The sequence below is a fragment of the Lycorma delicatula genome, chromosome 2 (assembly GCF_047948215.1).
Source record: "Lycorma delicatula isolate Av1 chromosome 2, ASM4794821v1, whole genome shotgun sequence".
NCBI classification, from domain to species: Eukaryota; Metazoa; Arthropoda; class Insecta; order Hemiptera; family Fulgoridae; genus Lycorma; species Lycorma delicatula.
In genome coordinates, this window is record NC_134456.1 from 41,088,691 (window position 1) to 41,115,806 (window position 27,116).

The 27,116-nt window shown below is 28.9% G+C and overlaps 1 protein-coding gene across 1 annotated transcript in view; it reads left to right on the forward strand.

The window, feature by feature from the left end:
* RyR (Ryanodine receptor) overlaps positions 1-27,116 on the forward strand; it is a 559,410-nt gene that overhangs the window by 437,051 nt on the left and 95,243 nt on the right. The window contains exons 59-71 of the mRNA XM_075355178.1: positions 596-736; positions 874-1,027; positions 2,333-2,456; positions 2,854-3,058; positions 3,985-4,103; positions 5,353-5,463; positions 5,699-5,801; positions 7,372-7,507; positions 11,209-11,290; positions 17,297-17,460; positions 22,594-22,783; positions 24,016-24,131; positions 26,096-26,253. Of these exons, the coding sequence (XP_075211293.1) occupies positions 596-736; positions 874-1,027; positions 2,333-2,456; positions 2,854-3,058; positions 3,985-4,103; positions 5,353-5,463; positions 5,699-5,801; positions 7,372-7,507; positions 11,209-11,290; positions 17,297-17,460; positions 22,594-22,783; positions 24,016-24,131; positions 26,096-26,253 (1,803 nt within the window). The remainder of the gene's footprint in view (positions 1-595; positions 737-873; positions 1,028-2,332; positions 2,457-2,853; positions 3,059-3,984; positions 4,104-5,352; positions 5,464-5,698; positions 5,802-7,371; positions 7,508-11,208; positions 11,291-17,296; positions 17,461-22,593; positions 22,784-24,015; positions 24,132-26,095; positions 26,254-27,116) is intronic.

Here is a 27,116-nt window from a genome sequence, read left to right on the forward strand (position 1 = left end):
TATTTAATCATGGCACGATATTCAATTTTTTTTTATTTTCATAAAAAAACTCACAATGACTTACTCAAACAATTATGAAACAACAACTGAGTATCCAAAATAGCTGAAATTTTAGTGAGTGTCATTCAACGTTTGTGCGAATACATTCCCTAACTTTTGTTGATGAGTGCTGCCATCTTCATATTGAGGCTCAAAACTTTTCACTTTTCAGACAACCTTGAACTGTATTATATATATATGTATGACTGTATTATATAAATATATATACATATAATAAAGTTTTTACAAAGTCATTCATTCACAGAGACATTATTTCTTTTTAGAATAAGACTGTCAGATAATTTTAAAATACATATCTTTTTTCTTATACACAATTTTATTCACGTTGTGGAAAAAGGGATTAAAATTTACTTGCTCATGATAATTTTTAATTCAGCAGGTATAGATAGTATGTAAAAATAAAAATTATTATCATAAGTTTTTGGAGTTATTTTTAGAGTAAGACAATTATGTAAATAATTTTTTTTGAATGAATTAGATGATCGTAGTTTTTATTAAAATAAAAACTAATATCAAAATGTTTTATGTGTTTCAGGAAAGAGAAAGATACAAGGAACCTGTCAGAGAATCCTTAAAAGCTTTATTAGCTATTGGTTGGACAGTAGAACACAGTGAAGCAGATGTCCCTCTTGGTCGTGGGGGATCTGTACGCAGACAATCTAAACCAAATGCTCCTGTAAGTTTCATTCATAAAAAGAAGCATATTTATCTTTGATTTGATACGATTGTGCTACAATTTAATGTAATCTTATGTGTAGACAAATTAATCCTTCTTATGGTTTTAGAATTTCAATAACATTGTTTGTTTTGCAGGCTGATATGTCAACACCATTCAATTACCATCCAAATCCAATTGATATGAGTAATTTAACTCTAAGCAGAGAGATGCAAAATATGGCAGAAAGGCTTGCAGAAAATTCTCATGATATTTGGGCGAAGAAGAAAAAAGAAGAACTTATTACATGTGGTAAGAAGATGTATTTAAATTTTTGAATTGGTATTGAATTGCCCATCTTTATAGATTCAAGATCAGCCTTTATGACCAATGTCTTTCATACCTAGACAGTACTTTAACATGATAACCAGTGGATGATGTTCTTGCTGCAGGATTTGTGGAATATTTTTTAACAAACTATATTATAGAAATATCCCAAAGATATTAAAATCTCCAGTCCTGGAAATTTCTATATCTCGGTGACAACTTGCAAGATGTGCATCTGACTTCTTAGACAACTCTAGGACTTGATTATTAATATACCCATAGACAAGACATAGTATTCAGGTTATTATTTACACTTCACAAAACATCTGTAGAACATCAAAATACATTATTATTAGGTGTGAGTGTAGGTTAAATTATATAAATTTACTAGGTTATGCAACTGTAGATTGTATAATAAGTACCTTGTAAATTATTTAAAATAAAATTATTGATTAATGTATTACAATAATTTATATATATTTTTGCTGAAATAATGATAATATAAGCACACTTAGAAAGTTGTACAAATCTAGAACAAGAAAAAACTAACACATTGAAAATTACTTCACACAAAAAACAGAAGTAGACAAACTCAGTTCAGTAATACTTTTGCAATAGTTGCCATCAAGTGGCTAGGTATGACTTCAATAATTGTGACGAAGAATGAATTGAAACCAAAAATATTTAATTATTATCATTTTGTCAAATTGTAATTCTTTATAACTAAAGGTTAATCATTAATCATTGAAATTTCTTTCATTGAAATAAAGTTGCAGAAGCAAATCTGCAATTGTTTATTTACCCATTTTTCAGGGATTTCTTACTTTCTAGATTGTTTCATCTTAGCAGATCAACAGACAACAATTTTATATTTTCTCCACAAAGTAATTTACAATAACTTTATCAATTCAGTTTAACAATCTTTTTTTTTTAACTTATAAAGTTTTAAACTTTATAATATAATGTTACTAATGTATTTGAAGTATGGGTTCATTATTGCAATTTAAAAAAAATAACTAATGACAACAGTTGATTGAAAATTTGTTGTTTAAATCATAAGTTTTTATTCTTCTTTTCAAATGATGTTATTTTAATTATGTACATAATTTAAAAATAATTAAAACTTTCTTATGTCATATAACTATTTCATTATAAAAACAGTGTGACACTGTGTAATGCATTCTATATTTCAATTCATCACATAATTTAATATTTTTCTTATTGTAAATTTTTAAATAAGGTTAAGCATTGAAAAATATGAAATATTTATTATTGTATATAACTTTACAGGAGGTGGTATCCATCCGCAGCTTGTGCCTTATGATCTTCTCACAGACAAAGAAAAGAAGAAGGACAGAGAACGATCACAAGAATTCTTAAAGTACCTTCAGTATCAAGGATATAAGCTTCATAGGTTAGTGTTTTAAAAATTGGCTATTTCATGTTTTAGCACCTTAAAGTTACCAAATAAAGATTTGCTGGCCTGTGTTTTTCCAGCATATCTTTACCGGACAAAATTTGCCTTAGTCTGTCTATTTGCATTTTTATGAATTGTAATTTTTAAAACTAAGGTCAGCAGGAAATTGTAATAAGATAAATAAAGTTTTTGTCTCATATCTGTAAAAGTTATGAAACCTGCAATATTGAAAATAAAAGTCTCTTTCTGTAACAATAGGTAAAATGAAGTAAATATAAATTCATATATTAGTAATAGTTATTTCACTGACATATAGACACTTTTTTTGACCTCCTTAAATTTTAGCTTTTGTAGTTATAAAGTTTTTCATCATTTCTCTACAAATTTTTTTTAGGCCAAGTCGGGGAGGACCAACAGAGTCTGAACAGTTAGCTGCAATGGCAACTGGTGAATTGAGATTTGCATACAGTTTACTAGAGAAACTAATCCAGTACATGGATAGAGCTTCTATTAATATGAAACTTCTTAAACCATCTACAACATTTAGTCGGCGGACAAGTTTCAAGACATGCACAAGAGACATTAAGTTCTTCTCAAAGGTAAATTCTGATTCAATAATTGTTTTTATACAAAGGATAATAATAATTCTTCAATTAATTATGATTAAAAAATATTTTTTATTAATTTTAAATAGCATCAATTTCTATGGTCATTAAATGGCACAGCTTGTAAGAACTTATTCAGAGGTCAACTGCTAATTGTGAAACTTAATTGCTATATGGGAAATGTTTTATAAAACATTGTTTGATTTTATCCACATTTCACCCATATTTCATATTTTTATTTTTCTGTGCCTTAAAAAGTTCTGCGAGCTGTGGTGAAACTGGTTGTGGTATAATCTGATGGATTTTATGGAATACAGCTTACTATTTCTCTAGGATTCAAATTGCTTCAACAACTTTATCTTCCTCATTAAAATATTGTGTATAATATGTCCAAGGTTATGATAATAAAAAAGTAATTAAAAATTAATCAAGTTAATTTTTCAGTAAGTGTGTACACATGTACACCCACATCCTGCACACATACTCATATATTATATATATATATATATATATATATAAAATAGAGCTCAAGCACTTTAAACATACGTAATAGTCATCTAAGTCACCTCTTCACTAAATCTCAATAAGAAGAAGATCCCCTACTGGCTGCTAAACATGACACTATAAGTGGGAAAAGAAAGATGTTGACAGCATTCCCACTATACCTGTCCAAGATATAAAAGCAACAAAGGATAAGAAAAGCAGAAGGATAGATTTATGAGTTTTATCAACCCACAGAGGGTCTGCCTTTGATCAGGATAGTTTACCACCATGCCCAAGGCTCCTGGATTTTATAATAAGCATAATTAAAGTAAAATATGTAATCAAGCATCATTATTATTGATATATTTATTTATGAATCATTGTAAGCAAGTACTTTTGTAATTTGAAGTATATTTATTTACTTCTTGTCTTTACAGGTTGTATTGCCATTAGTAGAAAAGTATTTCAACACTCATAGAAACTACTTTATTGCTGTTGCCACAGCTTCAAATAATGTTGGGGCTGCTTCACTGAAAGAGAAGGAAATGGTTGCAAGGTTTGTTAATAATTTTTAATCATCAATTATGCATTTATGTTTACATAACACTTAATTATTTTTTTTATGTAAGTAATATTTGTAGATTTCATTAATGTAGAAATGGTTATTATTATATGAATAAAGTTTAAGGTTTGAGATGTGTAAATGTTTTATCATATACAGAAAAAATATATATTTAGTACACTTTATAAGAACAATACATTTTTTTTAGCCTCTGTGACCATTGTTAGGAATTGTTTCAGAGGATGAGATAAAATGGCAATTTTTTAGTGTGTAAAAAATGCCATGTCTGACCAGGACTTCAGGATAAAAGAACATTTAGCTGACATGAATATGTTTGGCAAGTACAGTTTTTCAACCTACAGTTTTGAAATTAAAAATGTAGAAGCTCTTTTTTTCTAATTGAAAATATTTTCATGACTGTTGATATGAAACTATTTTGTTATTGACTGGTAGAAGCAATCAATTAAAAATCATTATTTCTTTCAATGCTGTGCAGTGAATCCAAGGTTGCCAACCACTTATACTGATAATTTTCTTAGCAGTACCATGCAATAACTCTGCCAGTCAAAGGTTTTTCCATTACTGCCAGCCACTAAAAAAAAAAAAAAATGTTCCCCGCTCTTATGTTTGGTTGAGAGCATCATCAGCGGAGAGACTTGAGTCAGTAGTATAAGAAGGTGAAGCTGTTCAACATTATGTAGATGTCTTGCATACAAACTGAAGGATCTCAGATGATCACTGTCATCTGTTCTGGAAACTGATGTATTCATTTGAATAAATCAACACTTCTGTAAATAATTTGATAATATGATGTAAACATGACTGAAACTTTGAACAGAATACAAATATATTACAGTTTTATTTGTCCCTTTACCAAATAAATATTAATGTAAACATTACTATTTTTTACTAATGCTCTTATATGTCATATAATATTAGAAACGGGATCTAATCCTGCCTATATTTACATTCTCAATCTTGAGAATGTAAATATCAGTATTATTAGTTGGTACTTCAAATCGCAGTTCACAGTAACTTTCTGAATACACTATAAACTCAATAAATAGTCTTACTGTTTTTTACAGATTTATGTAACTTATATTTTAAATTAAAATTTTATGTATGTTATATGCTGATTGTGTAATGCTTGAGTTTGTTTATGAACAGTTACTGAATGAAATGTTAAGTTATTTATAATTTTAAATTTACTAAATATTTAAGATATATCTTTATTTTTTTTCAGTTTGTTTTGTAAATTGGCAAACTTGCTGAGATCACGATTAGCTGCATTTGGTGCTGATGTCCGGATCACTGTAAGATGTTTGCAAGTTCTAGTCAAGGGAATTGATGCAAAGTAAGGCTTACTGTTAATATTATCAACGTTATTTCTTTAGTATTTGTGTCATCAGTGTATAATTTGTTTGTGTGGTAGTTAATAATGATAATAAAAAATAATAATTAATTAATAATAAAAAAATGTTTCATTCATATATTAATACATGTACAGATAAGTTTTTAAAATTCTTGTTTGTAGTTTATATAATTTTGTGTAATATTTCTGTGATTCAGTACTTTGTTTTTTTTTTCAGATCTCTTGTTAAAAACTGTCCTGAGTTCATCAGAACATCTATGTTAACATTTTTTAACAATACTGCAGATGATTTAGGACATACAATCCAGAATTTAAGAGAGGTAGTTAAGTTATTAATTTGTATTTAAATTAATTGTATTATGCAGCACACAATCACTAATTTGGAACTTTTAAAACAATTTGTAGTGCTTCTTCCCTTTTGTTATTTTTATTAAAGTTTCTAGAGAGGTTTACTCTAAATTATTTTAAAGACAATATATAAAATTTGCAATCTGCTTGTAAACTCTCATATTTTTTTAAGATATACAGAAATAAAAAATGTGTTTAGTATTCATTTAAAGTAATGTGTACTATATACTGTACTGAAATAAATTTATTACATAGTTTTACATAATAGACGTTCAAAAATGAAAAATTATAACATTATATATTATTATAATAAATTATAAATAATTATATATTAAGTAAACAAGCCAATATGTACAATTTTAACATGTGGTAATAAGTAGCTCCAGTGAATACCAACACTTAAACGGGTATGACATTGAATCTCTTACACTGCTGTTATGGATTCTGAATTTCTGTTCACCCTTTCCATTTGTCAAACAAAAATAATAATTTGTCCATCACAACCAACCAAACAAATTAAACGCTTCAAAATGTTTTGATGAATTTGGAATCTGTTAATTAACTTAGCATAAGAAGAAAACCTAATCATTCATAAAAACTTTAATTAACAGATCGTTTTAATGGTGACATCAAGCAAAAACTGGTATCAAAATATCAAATATTGACAAAATTGTTTGTACATGGTATATAAAGCTATCTTACAGAGTAAAATTTTTACTTTGTTTTTTCTAAAACTTGATGTACTTTGTTATCACACAAATATTGTACTTACTGTTAGTAGTAATTACATGTTGTTTTGTACAGCATAAATATATTTTTCATATCTTTTTTTTTAATGTTATTTTACTTATTAATTTGAGAATAAAAGAAGCCATCTTTATTCAAAAAAGTAATTAATAACAAATAGAAAAAATACAATAATCTTCAATTCTAGAATAAGCTTTGTAATCTAATACTTGATTGCCAAAAGAAGATTAATAATTTCAGTTTATTTAACTTTAACAGAATAATAATTTCTACCTGTTTTTGTTTATAAACATTGTACTAGACTCATACTATAAATTAAGTTATAATATTCTATAATTTTCTGTAAGTCACAAAACTTAGTGATTGTTGATTCAACTATTAACATAATTCTATTCTTTTTCTTTTTCAAAACTGCAGAAATTCAACTGATATAAATCAAAACTGTTCATAACCCCACTACTTTATGGCATTCATTTCAAAGAACTCAAGCCATGGATTTCAATGATCATTTTAAATGAACGATTAATCCATTACTATTTAACACAGTTTATAATCAATTTTGCTGTATGTAAGAGTGTTACTATTATTACTGAAAGTGTTTAGACTATTAGAAATTAAGGCATAGGCTCTGTATGTTTCAAAACGATATTTTAGTTTGTTAAATTGTATTTTAATCATTTACATTGTAATTTGTGAGTACTTCTTGTTAATAAGTTTACAAACTGAATTTGTTTCAATATTTTTTTAATGCATTCTTGAATGGCAATTTATTATTTTTTTTATTTTTTTATTTAGGGTAAATACAGCCATTTAAGAGGAACACATTTGAAAACTTCAACCTCACTTTTTTATATTAATGATGTTGTTCTTCCAGTATTGACTGCTATGTTTGATCACTTAGCGGCTTGTGAATATGGAAGTGATTTGCTATGTAAGTTAATTTTTTAGTTAATATATCAGTCGAACTTAACTCAGAATTCTGACCTGATGTACCATGAATATTATTATGAACTGTAATTTTTATTATGTTTTTTTTTTAAGTGTTAAGATTTATGAAGTAATTCATGAATAAGATAGTATTTAAGAAAAAATCAATAATTTATTACTTTCTACAGAAAATACATCTTAACTTAGTGTATATTTTGATTCTAATTTTATATAAAGATTAACTTTCAGTATAAATTATTTGAAAGTGTATATTTGAGAATTTTTTTTACAATGAAAAACATTTGAATGTGCTTCACAAAATATTAGTATTTTGCAAAAAAAATATTTTGTTTTAATTTTAAAAAAATAATATAGTAACAAAAAATTGTAAAATAAATCAATTAAAAGAAGATAAACTTGTTGCAAACATTAGAATCAATGTTTGTAAAAATAATGGTTGGCCAATTTAGTAGTGGTTAGTCTGCTGGCTTTTAGATCAGCTTGTTGTCTCGTTTACATTCTTAGCTAGTGGCAGGCATATATTACCTATCATTTCAGTAGAATGAATGCAAAACATGTCTGAGCATATAAAGGATTTTTAAATCCATGTTTAAAGAGTTTAGATTTTATTTTGAATAAGATCATCATTTGGTGTTTGGCTTGGTCCCATACACCACCGCTGTTTCCATCCATTTCTGTCCTTTGCTCCCTTGTAGGGTGTTCCATTTAAAACACAACCCACCAATCATCCTTATATAATATTTGAATTTACTACCCAGCTCCCCTATGTTTTACTGGAATGAATTCGTTCAACAAATGAACATCGCACCGACACAGTAGAGTGCTACTGATAGCCATAACAAAGTGATGGTAACACTCGGTGCATTGTTAGAGAGAAAATGATGTTTTCACAAGACAGATGCGTTTTTATTCTTGAGTTGTACTTTAGCAAGCAATCAGTGGTTGCAGTGCAAGAATCTTTTTGCCATAAGTACCGTGATAAACCAGGACCTAACAAGACATCAGTTTTTGATTAGTAGCTAAATTTAAAAAGTTAGGAACAATAAAAAGGAACACAAAAGATCGATGACAGTGTTGAACGCTGATACAGTCGCTGAAGTCAAAAACCGATTAACTGCCTCAACAAAAAAAATTGATTAGACAATGGTTAGCTGAAATTAATTTACCTAAATCACCTGTTCATCGAGTGACAACAAAATTAAACTTACAACCATATCGAATTCAGTTCATCACCTTCTTGATCTAGACAAAGAAAAACAGGTAGAATATTGTGATTGGTTTTGTTGATTTGTGCGTGAAGGTATTCATGTTATGGACTCAATTTTTTGCACAGGCAAGGTGTAGTTTCATGTGGACGGATATGTAAACAGCCTTAACAGTAAGATTTGGAGTGCTGAAAATCCCCATACATATCATGAAAAACCATTGTATCTGCAGAAGATGGGCATATGATGTGCATTATCACAAAAAAGATTATTGGTCCTCTTTTCTTTGAGTACGACCATTACTGCAGAATGATATCAGAATATATTATTGCAATTCATTTTATTGCACTCTTGGAAGAGGATGATCAATACTGCTGGTTCCAACATGTCATTGTAACATCATAATACGCATATTCAACATCTGATTTTAACAAATTCTTTTGTGATTGTGTTATTGGTCGTGGCTTATGACAACCAAGATCTTCAGATTTGACTGCACCAGATTTTTTTCTTTGGGGTTACCTCAAAAAACAGCCTATAGCAACAAACCATGAACATTTGAATAACTGAAGGTCAATATCCAATAAGCTGTTTTAAATATTAACTGCAAACTCTGAAAGCAGTTGCAAGAACACAGTGAAAAGGGTGGAAGCATCTATTCACGAAGATGGTGGCCACTTCTAGCATTTACTCTAGAATTTAAGGTATTGGAAATAGAATATTTAATTTAATAACTTACAAATGCCTTTTTTATTTAAATATACCTACTAACATAGGTGGGTTGTATTTTATGTGGAACACTGTCGTTTCCAATCTTCACCTCATTTGTTAATTTTATCCTTCTTCCTCGCTTCCTTTCTCCTACTGACCCTTCCAGTATAGTTGTTAATATTTACTTCTTCTAGCCATATGTTCTATCCAGTTTCTTTTTCTTTTGTGTACTTCTCACATCAGCGCTCTTTTTTCTTTAACTCTGTTCATTTATTCCTAATTCCTCACTTTAACTGTTCATCTTACCTTCTCCATCCACATTTCTAAAACCAAGTCCCACTTCCTCTTCCTCAATGTCCATACTTCACTCTCATACAACTAGTTACTTCATAGATAACAATTGACTAACCTTTTCCTAAACTATAAGTCCAGACTTTTACATAATTTCTTCTTCTTCTTACGTTCTTTTATTTTTATTGCACTCTTCCAGTCCTCTGTCACCAGACTCCAAATATCTGTAATTATTTACATTTTCTGTTCATTCTTTACTTGTCTTACTACTAAATCCTTTTTGTTGTTTACTTCCATTACTTTTTAGTTTCTACTATATTTATTTTTATTACATACTCTCTCTCTCTCTCTCTCTCTCTGTGTGTGTGTGTGTGTGTGTGTGTGTGTGTGCACGCGCGCGCGCGCGCTCCATCAGCTACAATTACCATATCATCAACAAACCTTATGAATCTTATTTTTCATCCTCCTATTGTTCTTTTTTTTTTCTTCTAATACATTCTTTATCGAAAAATAAGTAAATTATTACTTAATTTTTTAACAATTATTTATTTATTATTTAACTATTTTTAAATTCAAGACTAAGTTTAATTAAAAGAAATACCTATTTGAAAAATTCTAACAATTAATTTCTCCAATTTTAATTAATGTTATTTGTCGTTTTAATGACATTTGTGGTTGTCATTTTGGTTTAAATAGTCAAAATTAAAATTTTTGATACAATTTTGCATGTCTCACAAAGACGTTTAAAACAATGTATATCACATAGCTGTAGGTCCAAAGAAGAATGCAGCAGACAGCATCTAGTTATCTTAATTATAAAAAATATTAGAGTTGGGTGTAAGTTACTTTTCAGTTCCTCTGTATGTACTTTTTCATGTTGTTGAAAAAATTGTTCATCCTATCTGAAATTAGTGCATATCTATGCGTGTATTTTAGTGTAGTAGTAGTGTATGTGTGTATATATATATATATATATATATTGATTACTTTACGCAGCTCTTTTCTTATACTACAACTTTTACATTAGTTTTAGTAAACATTTCTATAATGGCATTTTAGCAAAATATTTATTTCATATTCATTTTTCTTAGAGAGCTGTGAGATCAGAAATTATTTTAATATTATTACAGACTAATGTGGTTTTTTTTTATATTTTTTAACAAATGTAAATTTAATTTTGCTATCACAGCATTTCTTGCATATAATTTTTAATTAGTTAATTTCTGATAATTAATTTGCTGATTAACAATTATTATTAAGTTGATCAAATTTGATAATTTTTAATCTAAATTACTAGCTTATAATTATTTTCATTTACTTCTTTTCTTCACCAACTTAAACTCCTAGTATTTCTAAAATATTTGTTACTCAGTATTGTGCCTACATATCTACATAATTCTATAACTTTAAAAATTATTTCCTTATATGCTGTGACATAATAAGCCTAATGTCATTATTGATATTATTTTTATTACAGTGGATGAAATTCAGGTTGCTTCATACAAAATGCTTGGAAGCCTCTTCACATTAGGCATTGATGGTACATTGACACATGAGAGGTACTATATTATAACACTTTTTAACTTGTTGATTTATCTTCTTCAAATTTAAATAAAAATTAAGTATCCAATTTGTGCCAACCTCACATTTGTATAATAATAACAGATTACAGCAACTGACTTTGGGAAAATGGCAATCAATAGCAGAGAAATCATCAATGGAAGTGAAGTAGTTTGAATTGCACTAATACATTATTGATAGTATGTGTATGTTAGTATATAAGCTTTTGTTTTAAATAATGAGAATAACAGTCTCATAAAACAGAAATTTTGATAAGATTTTAAATTGATTATATAATTATGCAAGTAATAAAAATTGACATCTACGGTTTACCATGTTAATGGCAATTTGTTTTGTAGGTATTTAAGTATTTACCTAATACAAAGTAAGTGCTTTGTTAAACTGTAATAGATGTAAATATAAAAATAGAAAAGTCAAAAACTATTTACAAAAACATTTAATTGAATCTTAGTACACAGTTTTATTGGTGGAACAACTATTATCAATAGATACTGAAGTATAAAAAATCCAAGCAAACAATTAATTAATGTAAAGAAAACGTTTACAGTAAAATTTTATAACTAAATAAACAGTATTTACGAAACAAAAAATGTTTAGCTTTAAATTATGCAATATTGTTCTAGATAATCACAATATTAAGTGGAAAGTTAGAAAACAGTTTAAACCATTCAAACTTATGACTAAGTTTACCATTTAGTGCAACATATAAAATTTTGTGCAGTCATACTTCAGAAATTTAATTATACTATAAGACTTGTTTTCTGTCCATTAATTTTAAAAGCGCCATGATTAAACAAAATTAAATTTTTTGTTTGTTAAATGAGAGTGAATGACTAATTCTTATAGTATTTTTTATGCTGATTTCATATATGTTAATAAAGTTTTTCTATCAGGCTCAGTTTTTTTGTAGTTAAAGTTCCTTTTGAAACAAAAAATGTATGGTGAGCAGAATATGACAATACATTACATGCATTTCGTACTCACCTAAAATTTATTTCTTTTGGAAATAGATTGGTAGTCAGAAATAGTAGTCAGGTAACATTTTTGGATCCCAATTTTCCATTGTAGATATCTCCTGGTGAAAGCATTCTCCATGTTCATCGTTGATAGAGTCGAGATTGGTAGGGAAAAAATCCAAATGTGAATGTAAGAAATTGATTTTAAGTGACATCTTACACCTAAGTTCTTTGTAGTTTTGAAGGAGTTCACTCACAAGTTCTCTATACTTACTGGCCTTATTGTTTCCAAGGAAGTTATTTACCACATTTTGAAATAATTTCAATGCAGCAACCTCCAAGTCATTCAAACAATCTTCAAATGCCAGATCACTCATAGTTTTCTTATTTGTGGTCCAACAAATATACCTTCCTTTATTTTAACATCACTTATATTAGGGAATTTGTTTTTTAGAAACTGAAACCTTGCACTATTATGATCCACTGCTTTAATAGAATTTTTGAATAAACCTAGCTTAATGTTAGTGGCAGAAGATAAACTTTTTCTGGTTTTACTAATGCCTGACTAACAACATTCTTCTCTCCTACAATCAGTACCTCTCTCTTTGGTTACTGCTCTTTTATTTAATGGTTTTTCGTATCCCTGATGTCCCACTTGCACAAAAAGCAACAGAACTTAGTGTATCCAAGTTACAGTCCAAGTAAAAGTGCTATTGTTTTCAGATCTCCACAAATATACCATAAATATTTCTCATATTGAATCCTGCTCAATACAAGTTTCATATTTTCATACGACTCCTTCATGTGAACAGCATATACTAATGGAATTGATGGGTATTTATTTCGAATGTGAAATAGAATAGCTTTCAAACTAAGCTTTGACAAGTTAATAAAAAGTCACCATTCGTCAGGATGGTGCACATGTCCCAAAGCTTCCAGTAAAGAGTCCACATCATTGCAGTATACTAAGTTTTTATACTGAGAGAAGAGAAGAAATGATCAAATTCTGACTGTCATAGAAAGAACTTATTTTAGTGTTTGGTTGTAAAAGATGCCATCCTTTCAGTCTTGATAGCAGTATTTCTATTTGATTCTTTGATAAATTTAGATCACGAACCAGATCATTTAATTCTGACCTATTAATTAAATGGGGTTCAGTAAATCTATTTTCTAAAAAGTTTGGATCTCTTTCTTCTTCGCCTGATAAGTCAGCACAAGATTTGACATTTTCATCTTCTCCTAACTCTTCTTCCACTCTCCTATCAATTCTTCTAAATAGAATTCTAGTTAAGATTTTTGATGCATGAGTGGTTAAGCTAATTGTTCTGTGTCCTTCACATTTATCTGCTCCTGCTTTCTTTGGTATCATAACTATAACACTCTTCTTGAAGTCTGACAAAACTTTGCCTTTTTCATAAATATTACACACCAGTTTGTGTAATCTATCTATCGCTTCCTCACCTGCACTGCACAGTAATTCTGGAGGTATCCCATCTATTTCAGGTGCCTTTCTACCATTCAAATCTTTAATGCTCAATTAAATTCAGATCTCAGTATTGTATCTCTCCCTTTTCATCCTCTTCGACTTCCTCTTCTTCCTGAAATATATTCCACCCCACCTATCGACCTTTTCTTTCTTATTATAAATCGGTGTATTTAACACATATTAGATTTTAATTTATGTACCACAAAATTCTCCTTAACTATCCTGTATGGTCCATCTATTTTACCAATGGTCATTTCTCTGTCCTGAATAATTTTCTTTAATCCACTCTTCTTTTGTTAGTTTGCACTTCCTGTTTATAGTATTTCTTAATTTTTGTTAGTTCCTTTTAGCTTCTTCATCACTAGCCTTCTTATATTTTCTACGTTCATCCATCAGCTGTAATATATCGTCTGATATTAAATGCTTTCCATCAGTTTTCTTTGTACCGCCTAAGTTTGCTTCTGCAGACTTGAGAATTTCCTTTTTAAATTTTCCCATTCATCTTCTATATTTTTTATCTTACCATTTTTACTTAGACCTCTTGCTACGGCCTCCTCAAAAATCTTCTTTACCTCCTCTTCCTCAAGCTTCTCTAAATTCCATTGATTCATCTGACACTTTTTCTTCAGGTTTTTAAACCCCAATCTATATTCATTACCACTAAATTATGGTTGCTATCAATGTCTGCTCCAGGATATGATTTGCAGTCGACGAGTTGGTTTCTAAATCTTTGTTTAAACATGATATAATCTATCTTACCTTGCTGCAGTATCACCAGACTTTTTCCATGTGTATATTCTATTATGATTTTTAAACTGGATGATGGTAATTATTAAATTATACTTCATGCAAAACTCAGTAAGTTGGTCCCTTTTTTCATTCCTTTTGGCCAGTCGATATTCACCCCTTCCTTGGCTTATCCGATGCTTGCATTCCAGTCTCCAACTATTATTAAATCTTCATTCCCTTTTATATGTTTAATTGCTTCATCAATTTCTTCGTATACACACTCTACTTCATCATCATCATGGGAACTTAGGAATATAAACATTAACAATTGTTATCGGCTTAGGTTTTGATTTTATCCTGATTACAATGATTCTATTGCTAAGTTTTTTAAATACTTTACTCTCTTCCCTATCTTCTTGTTCATTACAAAACTACTGCTGCCTACCCTTTATTTGACACTGAGTTAATTATTCTAAAATCAACTGACCAAAAGCTGTTTTCTTCTTCCCACCAAACCTCGCTAATTCCTACTACATCTACATTTAACCTATCCAGTTCCCTCTTTAAATTTTCCAATCTACCAACCATTTTTTTAGACTTATAATATTTCAAGCTCAGACTCATAGAATGTTATTTTTTAATTTTCTGGTGATCCCTTCCTTAGTAGTTCCTACCTGAGGATCCAGACGGGGGACTAGTTTACTTTCGGAATATTTTACCAAGGAAGGTGGATCTTTGTTACATAAAAATGCAGAGAGCTACATTTTCTTGGAAATAAACAGTCATAATTTTGCATTGCTTTCAGCTGTACAGTACTCAGAAGATTGAGTGATGTTGATTTGGCCGTTTAAGTCCTCTTGACCTACACCCTCAACAACCACTAAAGAGTTGCTGCCCTCTTTCAGGAATTATTCCTTAGTCTGGCTCTCAACAGATATCTCTCCAATATGGTTGCACCTTCGGTCCAGCTACTCTGTATCACTGAGCACTCAAGCCCCCTCATCATCGACAAGGTCTAATGACTCATAGAGGGTGAACAATAGATAATTTTCCCCAACTGAAGTAACTGGCATACACATTTAAACTTTTGACACATATAACTTTAAATGTTGCTATAATCTATTGATTGCAAGAGTTATCTAACAGGTGATCTTAAAATTTTGTCAATAAAACAACCATAAAGATAATATACAAAATCTTACTTAATAAATAAAAGTATCCAGTTAATTGCATTTCTATTACATAAATGTAAAAAAATAGTAACACTTGTGAGTTAAATAAGATTCAGTAACTGACTTTCATTTCAGAAATTTATTAATAAATGGTTTTATTTAAAAATTATTACTAATTTTTTATAAAGCTAATAAATATATCACTTTAACAATATCAAAATTTAAGCCACACTGTTTTTCTTGTAACAAAAATACATTAGTAAAATAAAAATAATGGAGTGAAAAAAAATTTTAATTAAAAGCAGCTACTAAGAAATCCCAGTAAATATTGAAGAAAGTATTGCTTTATCAACAAAAAACAGTGTAATTTATATGATAAATCATCGAATGATTTTATCTCATGATGATTTGAAAATCTGTTTTACAGATTTTTCATCAGTCAAATTCACTTTCAACAACTGAAATTAAGTTTTTATTTTCTATAGAGCAACTCTTAATTTCCTGTTATTAAAATTTTGATTGGAGAAGTTTTATTTTTTTGTATGTAAGTTTCTCTTGTTTCTTTAATGTAAGTTAAATAAACTTTAAAATTACTTTAGAACTGCAAAAACGCCCACTTCATGGTACACTTATCATGATTTTAAGTAGTCAAAGAAGTATTTTCATTAAGCTGATCTTTTTTTTGTTCTTCTATAATGTTGCAGTTTATTATAGTTTGCTATACTTTAAATAGTATTTTTTTAGAATATCAGTAGCTATTACTTCTTTTCATTTGCCAGAGGTAAAAGGTTTTGAGTTTATTCTGTATTACGTTGACTGATATACTGTTTAGTTCAAATAATTATGTACATCTGATCATATCAACTTAATAATTCATTTTGAAATGTCAGTCTGTTAACTTAAAAATGGGTATATATTTACTGTATTAAAAATAGGTAATGCTGTAATGCGCCAGTTTATTGGATTATAAGGAAATTAAGAAGGATAGACTTATCCAACAAAAACACAGTCATTGCTTAGTTGGTTGTGTTATAAAAAAAATTCTTTACTGTATATCTTCTGGACCAAAACCAGAAACTGTTGGTGGGACCACATCAGGTCCATCTGATCATATACAGAATCTTCTGAAGAACCTTTATACATTGTATAAACCAAGCAAGGTCTAGCCCAGCCTTATAGATCAAGCAATAAGAAAGATATTAAGGATAAGGAAAGATAGCATATTGTTCCAAAGATTGGATTATTTAAAGGAAGAAATACAATCATGAAGGAGGTAGCCAGAAATTAGCTCCAAGACTCCCATTAGGCAGCAGGTACCTATCTCATATTCTCTCAGGAAGTCAGATAAAAAGATGATTAGAAGAAAATATAACTGAACAATGATTTTGTATTGGACCGACTTAAGCAAGTGTACAAGAAAATTTGTTTCTCTTCAGAAACTAAAAACTTACTTAAGAAATAGGCTCAGGATATCACTAAAGGCTGAGGATAATTCAGTCACATCATAAAGTGTGTTGTGAATACTACACATTTCCTTTGCCTTGGTGTTCGTAAATAATTATTTTATTATATAGTTACTGTCATTTGAACAGTGCATATTAAATCAGATACTTAATATGTTTTTTATTATTGTTTTTATAGAAAATATTTGAGGGTTGAAATCGAGCGACACAGGCCATCATTAGGAACTTGTCTTGGAGCATTTGCCTCTACTTTCCCTGTTGCTTTTCTGGAACCTCATCTGAATAAACATAACCAGTTTTCTTTAGTTAATCGTATTGCTGATCATTCCTTAGAGGCTCAAGGTAATGACTAAAAATATATTTATGTAAGAATTTTATAATTAAAAAAACATATTAAAATCATTATTTTATTCTTTACATAATTAAAATGTTATAAATATTATTATCAGTCTATGATAATTATTTATGTTGGAACTATTTAGGATTTAGCTGTTAGTGCTGTCATTTAGCGAAGTTCAGTTAACAGTTTTGTTTATAAATGTATTGTAATCTCATGTCAGTGATATCTAAATACTATCATGAAAATTCTTTGATAAGTTCCATCAGTTTATTGTTTTGGAGAATCCTGATTAACCTAGTTAGGAGAATATATGACAGACTTTGTTTATAAAAAAAAAAATGAATGAAATATTCCGTATTATGCTTATCTGACTTTTTTATATTTTCTTAAAAAAAATTCTTTTCTTATCTGACTTTTATAAAAATAACTGAAAATATTCATAAATAATTTGATCACTTGTAGACTGAGTTAGTAGTTTTGCTTTTTTTTAATACAATTACAGTTTAAAACTTTGTTGTTTTAATTTTTTGAGCAAGTTAACTGTTATTTTGCTTAATTTTTATTTTTCCATCTTTGTATTTGTACCAAATTACTGTTATTACCTTTCTACTTTAACATCATTTTTTATTTTTAATTATACATTCATTAAAAAATAAATAAACATATTACTTAATTACGAATACAACAATCTTTTTTTATCATTTTTCCTTTTATATAATAATTTTACTGCGAAACTATTCATTTTTGTTATTGTAAAACCAATTTTTTTTCCCTAGCTTGTGTGTGGGATATGGAAATGGAATTTTTGTAGTGTATAAAAATTGCCACACCTGACCGGGCTTCAAAATTAAATTATCTAATTTAGCATATGAAAATTAACATAACACTTTCATTTGTTCTGTGGCCATCTTCAGTGACTGTTTTTCAATCAGCTGATTTTATTATTGGCAGTTTTCTTGAGTTCGAAACACATGTGTTTAGGATGTAGTTGGATAATGTATTAGATTTGAATTGTGTCTGTTCATTTAGGACTCCTGTTAAAGCCCATCAGGGCTAGAAAGAGGGGGTGTGGTGATCGGAAGCATCACAAGGTGGGTGTCATCCCCTACAGGGTTGGGATGTTCATTTAGGACATGTTTTATTTGGCCTTTTAAAAAATTTTAGAATCCTTAGTGTATTCTGTATCTGGGTTCTAGCTTTGTCATTTGGGTGGTGAATTCTGCTATGCAATTGACCATGCTGCTGGTTGCAGAGCTGCTAGTGTTGGTTCCTGAGCCGCTACTTTCTAGGTGTTACTGGCTGGTGTGTTCAAGTTGGTCAGGCAGCAGAGTCTGGTCACTCAACCTTCTGGCTTACTATGCTTAAACTAACACTCAGACTGTCTGAATACACTTATTGTACAAACTATCCTCTGACATGAGTTATAATTTATAATCTACAAACAATAAATGAAACTTGCCAAACAAAAGTTAGGTTGAGAGTATTTAAAATTACAGTTTACACTTTTGCGAGCAGTTTACCAGTAAGAGGGCATTACAGGAAGTTTTAGTAAAGATTAAAGCTAAAAATCCTTCGTGGAAATGTTTACCAAGATATTTGGATTGCTAGCATCCTGAAGCCTATCTGATAACTGCAGTACATATTCTGTGAAGCTTATAGATGACCTCTGGTAAATTCAATTAGGGCTAGGGATGGAAGGGAAAATATGGTGATTAGAATCATTATTGTGTTTGTCTTATCTTCAGAATGTTTATTCAGTATATTGTTGTTGTGAATTTGTGTTTATCATAATACTCTTGTTAAAATTTGGTCATCTTTGTGTATATGTATATCATGCTTAACATAAAAACACACATGTTTTTATGTTCTGATGGATACTCTATGTCCATATTTTTAAAATTTGTGAGCTATTTTCTTTGTCTTTTTTAATTTATCATAACGCGAAGTGATTTTTGATTTTAATATCTTTGTTTTTTCTAAGATTGAAGTATGAATGTGCTTTTATGTCCACTTGTGTGTGTGTGTTAGGTGTTTTATAGTATTGAGTCCCATCCTACAAGTGGGATGGGAATGTTCTAAATTCAGGTAGTTATATGAGGTTGAATGCTTGAGATGTTAAAGTGAGTAAGTTCATTATGAATTTTTCTCTCATGTATATATATATATATATATATATATTTATGTATTGTAATTTTATAATCAAAAACCCATCTTGAACAACCCAAGTACAGAATCACAAAGTAAATGAACTGACACTTACCTTATTTTTTTTTTATTCCAAAAGCACTTTCACAGGATCCCGCGCCATCAGTTGTAAATAAGATTTTTTTTGTTGTCTTTAGTCACTTGAATGGTTTGAGTAGCTCTCAAGATTCCCTATCTAGTGCTAGTCGTTTCATTTCAGTATACCCCTTACATCCTGCATCCCTAACAATTTGTTTTACATATTCCAAATTTTGCCGACCTGCATAAGTTTTCCCATCTACTTGTCCATCCAAAATTAAAGCAACTATTCCAGGATGCCTTAATACGTGGCTATAAGTCTGTCTCTTCTTTTAACTATATTTTTCCAAATGTTTCTTTCTTCATCAATTGGCCACAAAACCTTTTCATTTGTCACTTTATCCACCCATCTGATTTTTAACATTCTCCTATAGCACCACATTTCAATAGCTTCTAATCTTTTCTTCTCAGCTGCTCTGGTCGTGTAAGTTTCACTTACACATAAAGCTACACTTCAAACATATACTTTCAAAAATGTTTTCCTGATATTTAAATTAATCTTTGATGTAAGCAAATTACATTTCTGACTAAAAGTTCGTTTTGCCTTAGTTATTTGGCATTTTATATCGCTCCTGTTTCGTCCAACTTTAGATATCCTATTTCCCAAATAACAAAATTCTTCTATCTCTATAATCTTTTCACTTCCTATTTTTACATTCAGTGGTCCATCTTCGTTATTTTTACTAAATATCATTACTTTCGTTTTGTTGTTGTTTATTTTCATGCAGTAGTTCTTGTGAAGGACTTCATCCATGCCATTCATTGTTTCTTCTAAATCTTTTTTTCTCTCAGCTACAATTACTATATCATCAGCAAATCGTAACTTCTTTATCTTTTCACTTTGTACTGCTGTTATTCTGGATCTAAATTGTTCTTTAAAATCATTAACTGCTAGTTCTATGTAAAGATTAAAAAGTAACAGGGGTAAGGAACATCCTTGTCAGACTCCCTTTTTTATTATGGCTTCTTTCTTATGTTCTTCAATTATTACTGTTGCTGTTTGGTTCTTGTAAATGTTAACAATTGTTCTTGTATCTCTGTATTTGAACCCTAATATTTTTAAAATGCTGAACATTTTATTGCTTTATCTAGGTCTATAAATCCCAAGTTTGTTGGTTTGTTTTTCTTTAATCTTCCTTCTACTATTAATCTGAGCACTAAAATTGCTTCCTTTGTCTCTATACTTTTCCTGAAACCAAACTGATCTTTTCTAACATTTCTTCCATTCTCCTCTCAGTTCTTCTGTACAGAATTCTAGTTAAGATTTTTGGTACATGACTAGTTAAACTAAGTGTTCTGTGTTCTTCACATTTATCTGCTCCTACATTCTTTGTTATCATGACTATAACACTTTTTTTTAAGTCTGACAGAATTTCCCCTTTTTTATAAATATTACACACCAGTGTGTATAATCTATCAATCACTTCCTCACTTGCACTGTGCAGTAATTCTGCAGGTGTTCCGTTTATTCCAGGAGCCTTTCTGCCACTCAAATCTTTTAATGCTCTCTTAAATTCAGATCTCAGTATTGTATCTCCCCTTTCATCCTCTTCGACTTCCTCTTCTTCCTCTATAACACCATTTTCTAATTCATTTCCTCCATATAACTCTTCAATATACTCCACCCACCTATCGAATTTTCCTTTCAAACTATAAATCAGTGTATCACCTTTGTTTAACACATAATTAAATTTTTATTTATGTACCCCAAAATCTTCCTTAACTTTCCTGTATGCTCCGTCTATTTTACCAATGTTCATTTCTCTCTCCACTGCTGAATAATTTTCTTTAATCCACTCTTCTTTCGCTAGATTGCACTTCCTGTTTATAGTATTTCTTAATTGTTGTTAGTTCCTTTTAGCTTCTTCATTACTAGCCTTCTTATATTTTCTACGTTCATCCATTAGCTGCAATATATCCTCTGAAATCCAAGGTTTTCTACCAGTTCTCTTTGTTCCGCTGAAGTTTGCTTCTGCTGATTAAAGAATTTCCTTTTTAACATTCTCCCATTCTTCTTCTACATTTTCTGCCTTATCTATTTTACTTGAACCTCTTGCAATGTCCTCAAAAATATTTCTTATCACCTCTTCATCAGGCTTCTCTAAATTCCACTGATTCATCTGACATCTTTTCTTCAGGATTTTAAACCCCAATCTACATTTCATTATCACTAAATTAAAATTAAATTTAAACTTTTGAATATAATTGTAATTTAATTTTTTTTAATTATGATGTCATATATATGTAATTTTATTTAATTGATTTAATAATATGTTTTTGTATATATGATTGTAATTTCAATATTTTAATCTTTTAATTTTAATTTAAAAATTTTATGTTTGATATGTAATTTTATGTAAATATATCTTATATACAACTGATGATGCGGTTCCTGCGAAAGTGCTTTAGGAATAAAAAAAAGAAAGTAATTGTCATTTCATTTACTTTGTAATTCTGTACATGGATTGTTCAAGTTGGTTTTTGATTATCTAAATACATTATATTCGTACAGAGGAATATGGGTCTTACAAGTATTTACTTTAGAAAAATTATATGAATGTATATATATATATATATATATATATGAAACAGAATCTATAAACACATTCTCGTATATACGTGTATATATACATTTTTTCCACTTACCTTTCATCTTTTACCACTTACATTTTTTACCTAACCTTTCAACATAAAAAGTAAATTATTTTGTTAATTGCTAATATACAATGCCATCTCCTAACTGTTGTTCTCTTAATATGAAATTACATTAATTTTAACCATGTTTGAGAGGTATGATAGAATTTAGTTGAAATCATCTATTTTATTATTACTGTAACATTTATTTTTTTTAGATGTATTGGCTCAGATGGAAAATACTATGCCTACAATGGATAACATCTTGGCTGAAGTAGATCAGTTTGTTGAATCTGACAAATCGCATGCTGATGCTCCACATGTTATAGATGTGATAATGCCAATGTTATGTTCATATTTGCCATTTTGGTGGAATCAGGGTCCTGACAACGTCAGTCTTACTGCTGGGTAATATTCTCAAATAAATATATTTTTTATTATAATGTATAGGCTGAAAAATTTATGAGTGTCATTGTTAGTTTCAGTATCAGTGAATGCATTATCTAATCTCAGTGTCATTTAGAAAGATAGAGTTTTTTTTTTATTTTTATCAAAACTACCATTAAAAAAAATTCCATCTTATTTTCTATTAAAAAATTTCAGATATCTTTCCCCATTAGTCAATTTGGTAGTTCAAAATTGTTGCTTTTTTCTTCTTAGCTTAATGAGATAGACAGGAAGACATGTTTAGACAGGAAGATCAACTTGTCTATTATCTTTTTCTCAGGAATATCCTAATTATTATTGACAATTTAAATTAGTTTTATTTTCTAATAATATAAATGGATACTAACCCATTTTTAATAAATTGAATTTTTCGCTAAACTAAAATAAATATTGTACTTATATATGTATTTTATTTTTGCATACAAAAATTTTTAATTGAAATGAAGACTAAAGTATTTAACACGACTCAAAACAGTGTACCTAAGGAAAATTTAACTCTTTTCTTTTTAAAGGTAATTCATACAACAGATTTTTTAAAAGTGAAAAAGAATTGAAAAGAGTTTTATTTTAGTTGAAAATATGGAGCAGTCTTGCATCTAGAGCTATCTGTCAGAAGTTTACAAAATCCTAATATAAATAGGTAAAAACACGATATAAATTTAATCAGTTTTTACATTTTTGAACAGACACGTTTGCTAGATATGGCAATAATGACCTGAACATAAAAATTACATCTATTAATCACTGAGGCAAGGCAATTACGAATTATCACTTTACTTTTCCAGAAAATAGTAACAGCTTATCAATAGTGTTATAGAGTAACCACTGTTAGAAGCAAAAATTATATAGACAGTAATGTAACTGATAGAAATAAGCATTACACAAATAAATTTAGCTCAAAAAAATTAGGATAGTTTTAGACAAAACTTCTATAGTTGTTTAAACAATCATCTGTAGATAATGGTACTTCACTTTCCAGGAGAACTCTACAAGATGTTGTTAGAGGTTCAAGTTGTTAAGGTTTAAGTTGTATCAAGCTGTAAGGGGTATAACTATTTTTTGCAGTATTATAATGTATTTATTTATACATAGATTAATGAATCAAATTTTATCATTCTAATGTAATACAAACTTTTAATCCAATAAAATTATTTTTATTTAATTCTATAATAAATTAATTTGATTTTTACCAGAAACTATGTGACCATGGTGACAAGTGAGCATATGAACCAACTGCTGAAGAATGTATTAAAAATGATTAAGAAGAATATTGGAAATGAGAATGCTCCTTGGTTAACTAGAATTGCAGGTAAATTATTTTATCCAATAATATTTATTAATGAATGAGATTCTAATTACCTTTTTACTTAGAGATTATTTCTATATAACTATTTCTATATTTGAATAAAGAATTCAAATAATATATAACAATAGAAAATAAAAATAAGCAAATCGGTAAATGTATACTTTTTTCTGTTTAGTCTACTACAGTAGTTTACCAGGATTTTAAATTTTAATTCACATTAATTGCGTTACTTCATAGCCATTTATAAATAGCATAAGCTTGTAGAGAAACTGAACCACACTTTTTACCTTTGATCTGTGGAAATTGGTTTATAATCAAGGCTTTAGGTGTTAGGATTTCATCCTTATTTTAGATCATTAAATTTGATGGATCTTGATATGTTTTAAATGTTGTTATTAAAGTATGTTACTATTATATTAATAATTATTATTTTACTTTCATGGAGGGCCCATGTAAATATAAGCTAAAGTGTACATATAAACTGGTGAGTTTTTTTTTAGAAATAAAATGTGTGAGGCCAATAGTTAAAGCCATATTATTTGATGATCTAAGTTATCTTTTAATATTATTGGCTTCTTGGCTTCTCTTGTTCTAATTAAAAACGTATCTCAACAGCTATCCAAAGATATTACAAATTGCAATATTCAAACAGGGAATACACGCCTCTGGGCCCTGATTCATAAACGTTGCACAGTACATCCAGAGAATTTCTCTGGAAATTCACAGGGATCAGAGAATTTCTCATGGATCAATCACATTCACTCCTTGACTTAGCATGAAAGATATTATAGAATTATATTATTTATATCTTTCATCCATCCTCTTAAAATTAGTCAGTTCTCTTGAGCTTACAAAACAATTCTCAGTACTTGTGCCATGGGTAAAACAAAATTTTCTACAGAAATCCTTTTCTACAGACATTTAAAACTGTCTGTAATTCATTCTGAATTGTTCTGCATATAAAAATTTTAGTTCTCCAACTCCTCCTTCACTTTTGAAATTGAGGCAAAATGATAGGAGCTAATTTTGATGAGGATAAAAAATGCAGGAAGACATCATGATACATAATCATATGCTGTTCAACATCAGCTTCTTTTATTTGGACTGGACTCAAATTCTCCATGAGGATTAACTCATAACTCATGATAATCATATCTGACATACATCAGATATCACCTAGGAATCCTGCATGATAGACAATCTGAAAACTTCAATCAAAACTTCTCTAACGCATTGAAAGAAATCCTTGTCATTTTAACATTGATGAAACATAGCTGTATTCAAATTAAAATATTGCTTACAACCTAAATTGAAGCTTGATATACAAAAACATGACAAAGCGTTTTGAGTAGCTTGGTGGTTATATTCTAGAACTCCATATATCTACATATTGCTCATTTTTTTATTGCAGTTCAGAAATTGCAAAACAACCACTCTGATCTTTAAAATTAGCAAGCAGAACACTGGTTAATAAGTATAAAACATAGTCCTTGTTGCACACCGAATATATCTAGAGATAAAGTAATTAAAAGCCTATAAACATATATTCTTGAAAATACTCATAAATATTTTACAACTCACTTCTAGTGAATAGTTTTTCTGCTTTTATTACAAAAGTTCAAACTCACTTTTACTCTGAGTAAAAAGAGATATATGACCTATACACCTTTGTAACACTTAGTATTAAATTAGTATTAATTTAATTTTTTATTTTATTTTGCAAAATATCTACTACAAACCTTTTGGTGGTGTAAGCTAACTAATATATTAGTAATGAAAACAAATTCTAGTGGTAAAGTTTTAATTCAGGCTCATCTTGATGACATTAAGTAGAATTTATATTTCACTTGCTAATATACATATCACTAATAATAATAATAACAGTAAATTAATAAATAATATATGAGTTAATATATACAATCAATGTTTGTATCGCTGAGTTTGATCCTGATATTATTATATTTCAGCATACACTCAACAAATTATAATCAATTCATCTGAGGAATTATTGAAAGATCCATTCCTTCCTCTAGCTGAGCGTGTAAAGAAACGAACAGAAACAATGTTCCATAAGGAAGAATCTTTGAGAGGATTTATTAAATCTGCTTCTGATGACACATCCCAGGTAAATTTGACGTATTTATAAATTTTTTCCCATTTGAAGTGATTTTTTTAAATTCAAGATTTATAATATTAATGTAAACATAATTTCTGTATAAAAATAACGCACTTAAAATTTTGAAGCTTTACTTAACCCACTTCTTGATAAATTAGTCATTAGAATGTAAATAGCCATGAGTAAATAGCATCATCTTTACTTTTGCACTGAATAGTTTTTAAATATTTCTACTACTTTTTACTACCAGTTTTGTCCAATGATAATTTTTAGTTATCAGTTATCATGATAAATTAATAGTTTTGTGATAAACAGATGTTACTTTTTTTCTCATTATGATTACTTTCTACACAGTTTGAATTTGTTGTTCCATAAAATTAAAGTATTCAAGAAAGTTTTTATAGCAGTTTGTTTTATTTAATAATAAGTAATGTTTTATTACATATAAAACATCAGTATTTATTCATCAGAAAAAAGGTGGTTATATTTATGTCTGAATTAGATTTAATGAATAAAGTGATAGTAAATCATTTTACTCTTAAAGTTATTTTAATTAATTTAAAAAAAATTGTGTATCCAGTAAAATAATTAAGTAAAATTTGTTCAACAATTCATAGTAGTTTGGTACTACCTACTAGTATTTCATAAATTTAATGAATAAGTAACTTCATCCTTACTAATTAAACAAAATCTGGTTGGCTAATGAACACAGTTATTTTTTTTAAATGAAATTATGGGCATCAACTGTTATGGTCATTTAGTCCTAATGGAAATCTGTAGTTTACGAAAAATGCCATGCCTGACTGGGATTTGAACCCAGGACCTCAGGATGAAAAGCTGAGACACTACCACTTTGCATCGAGATCGGCACA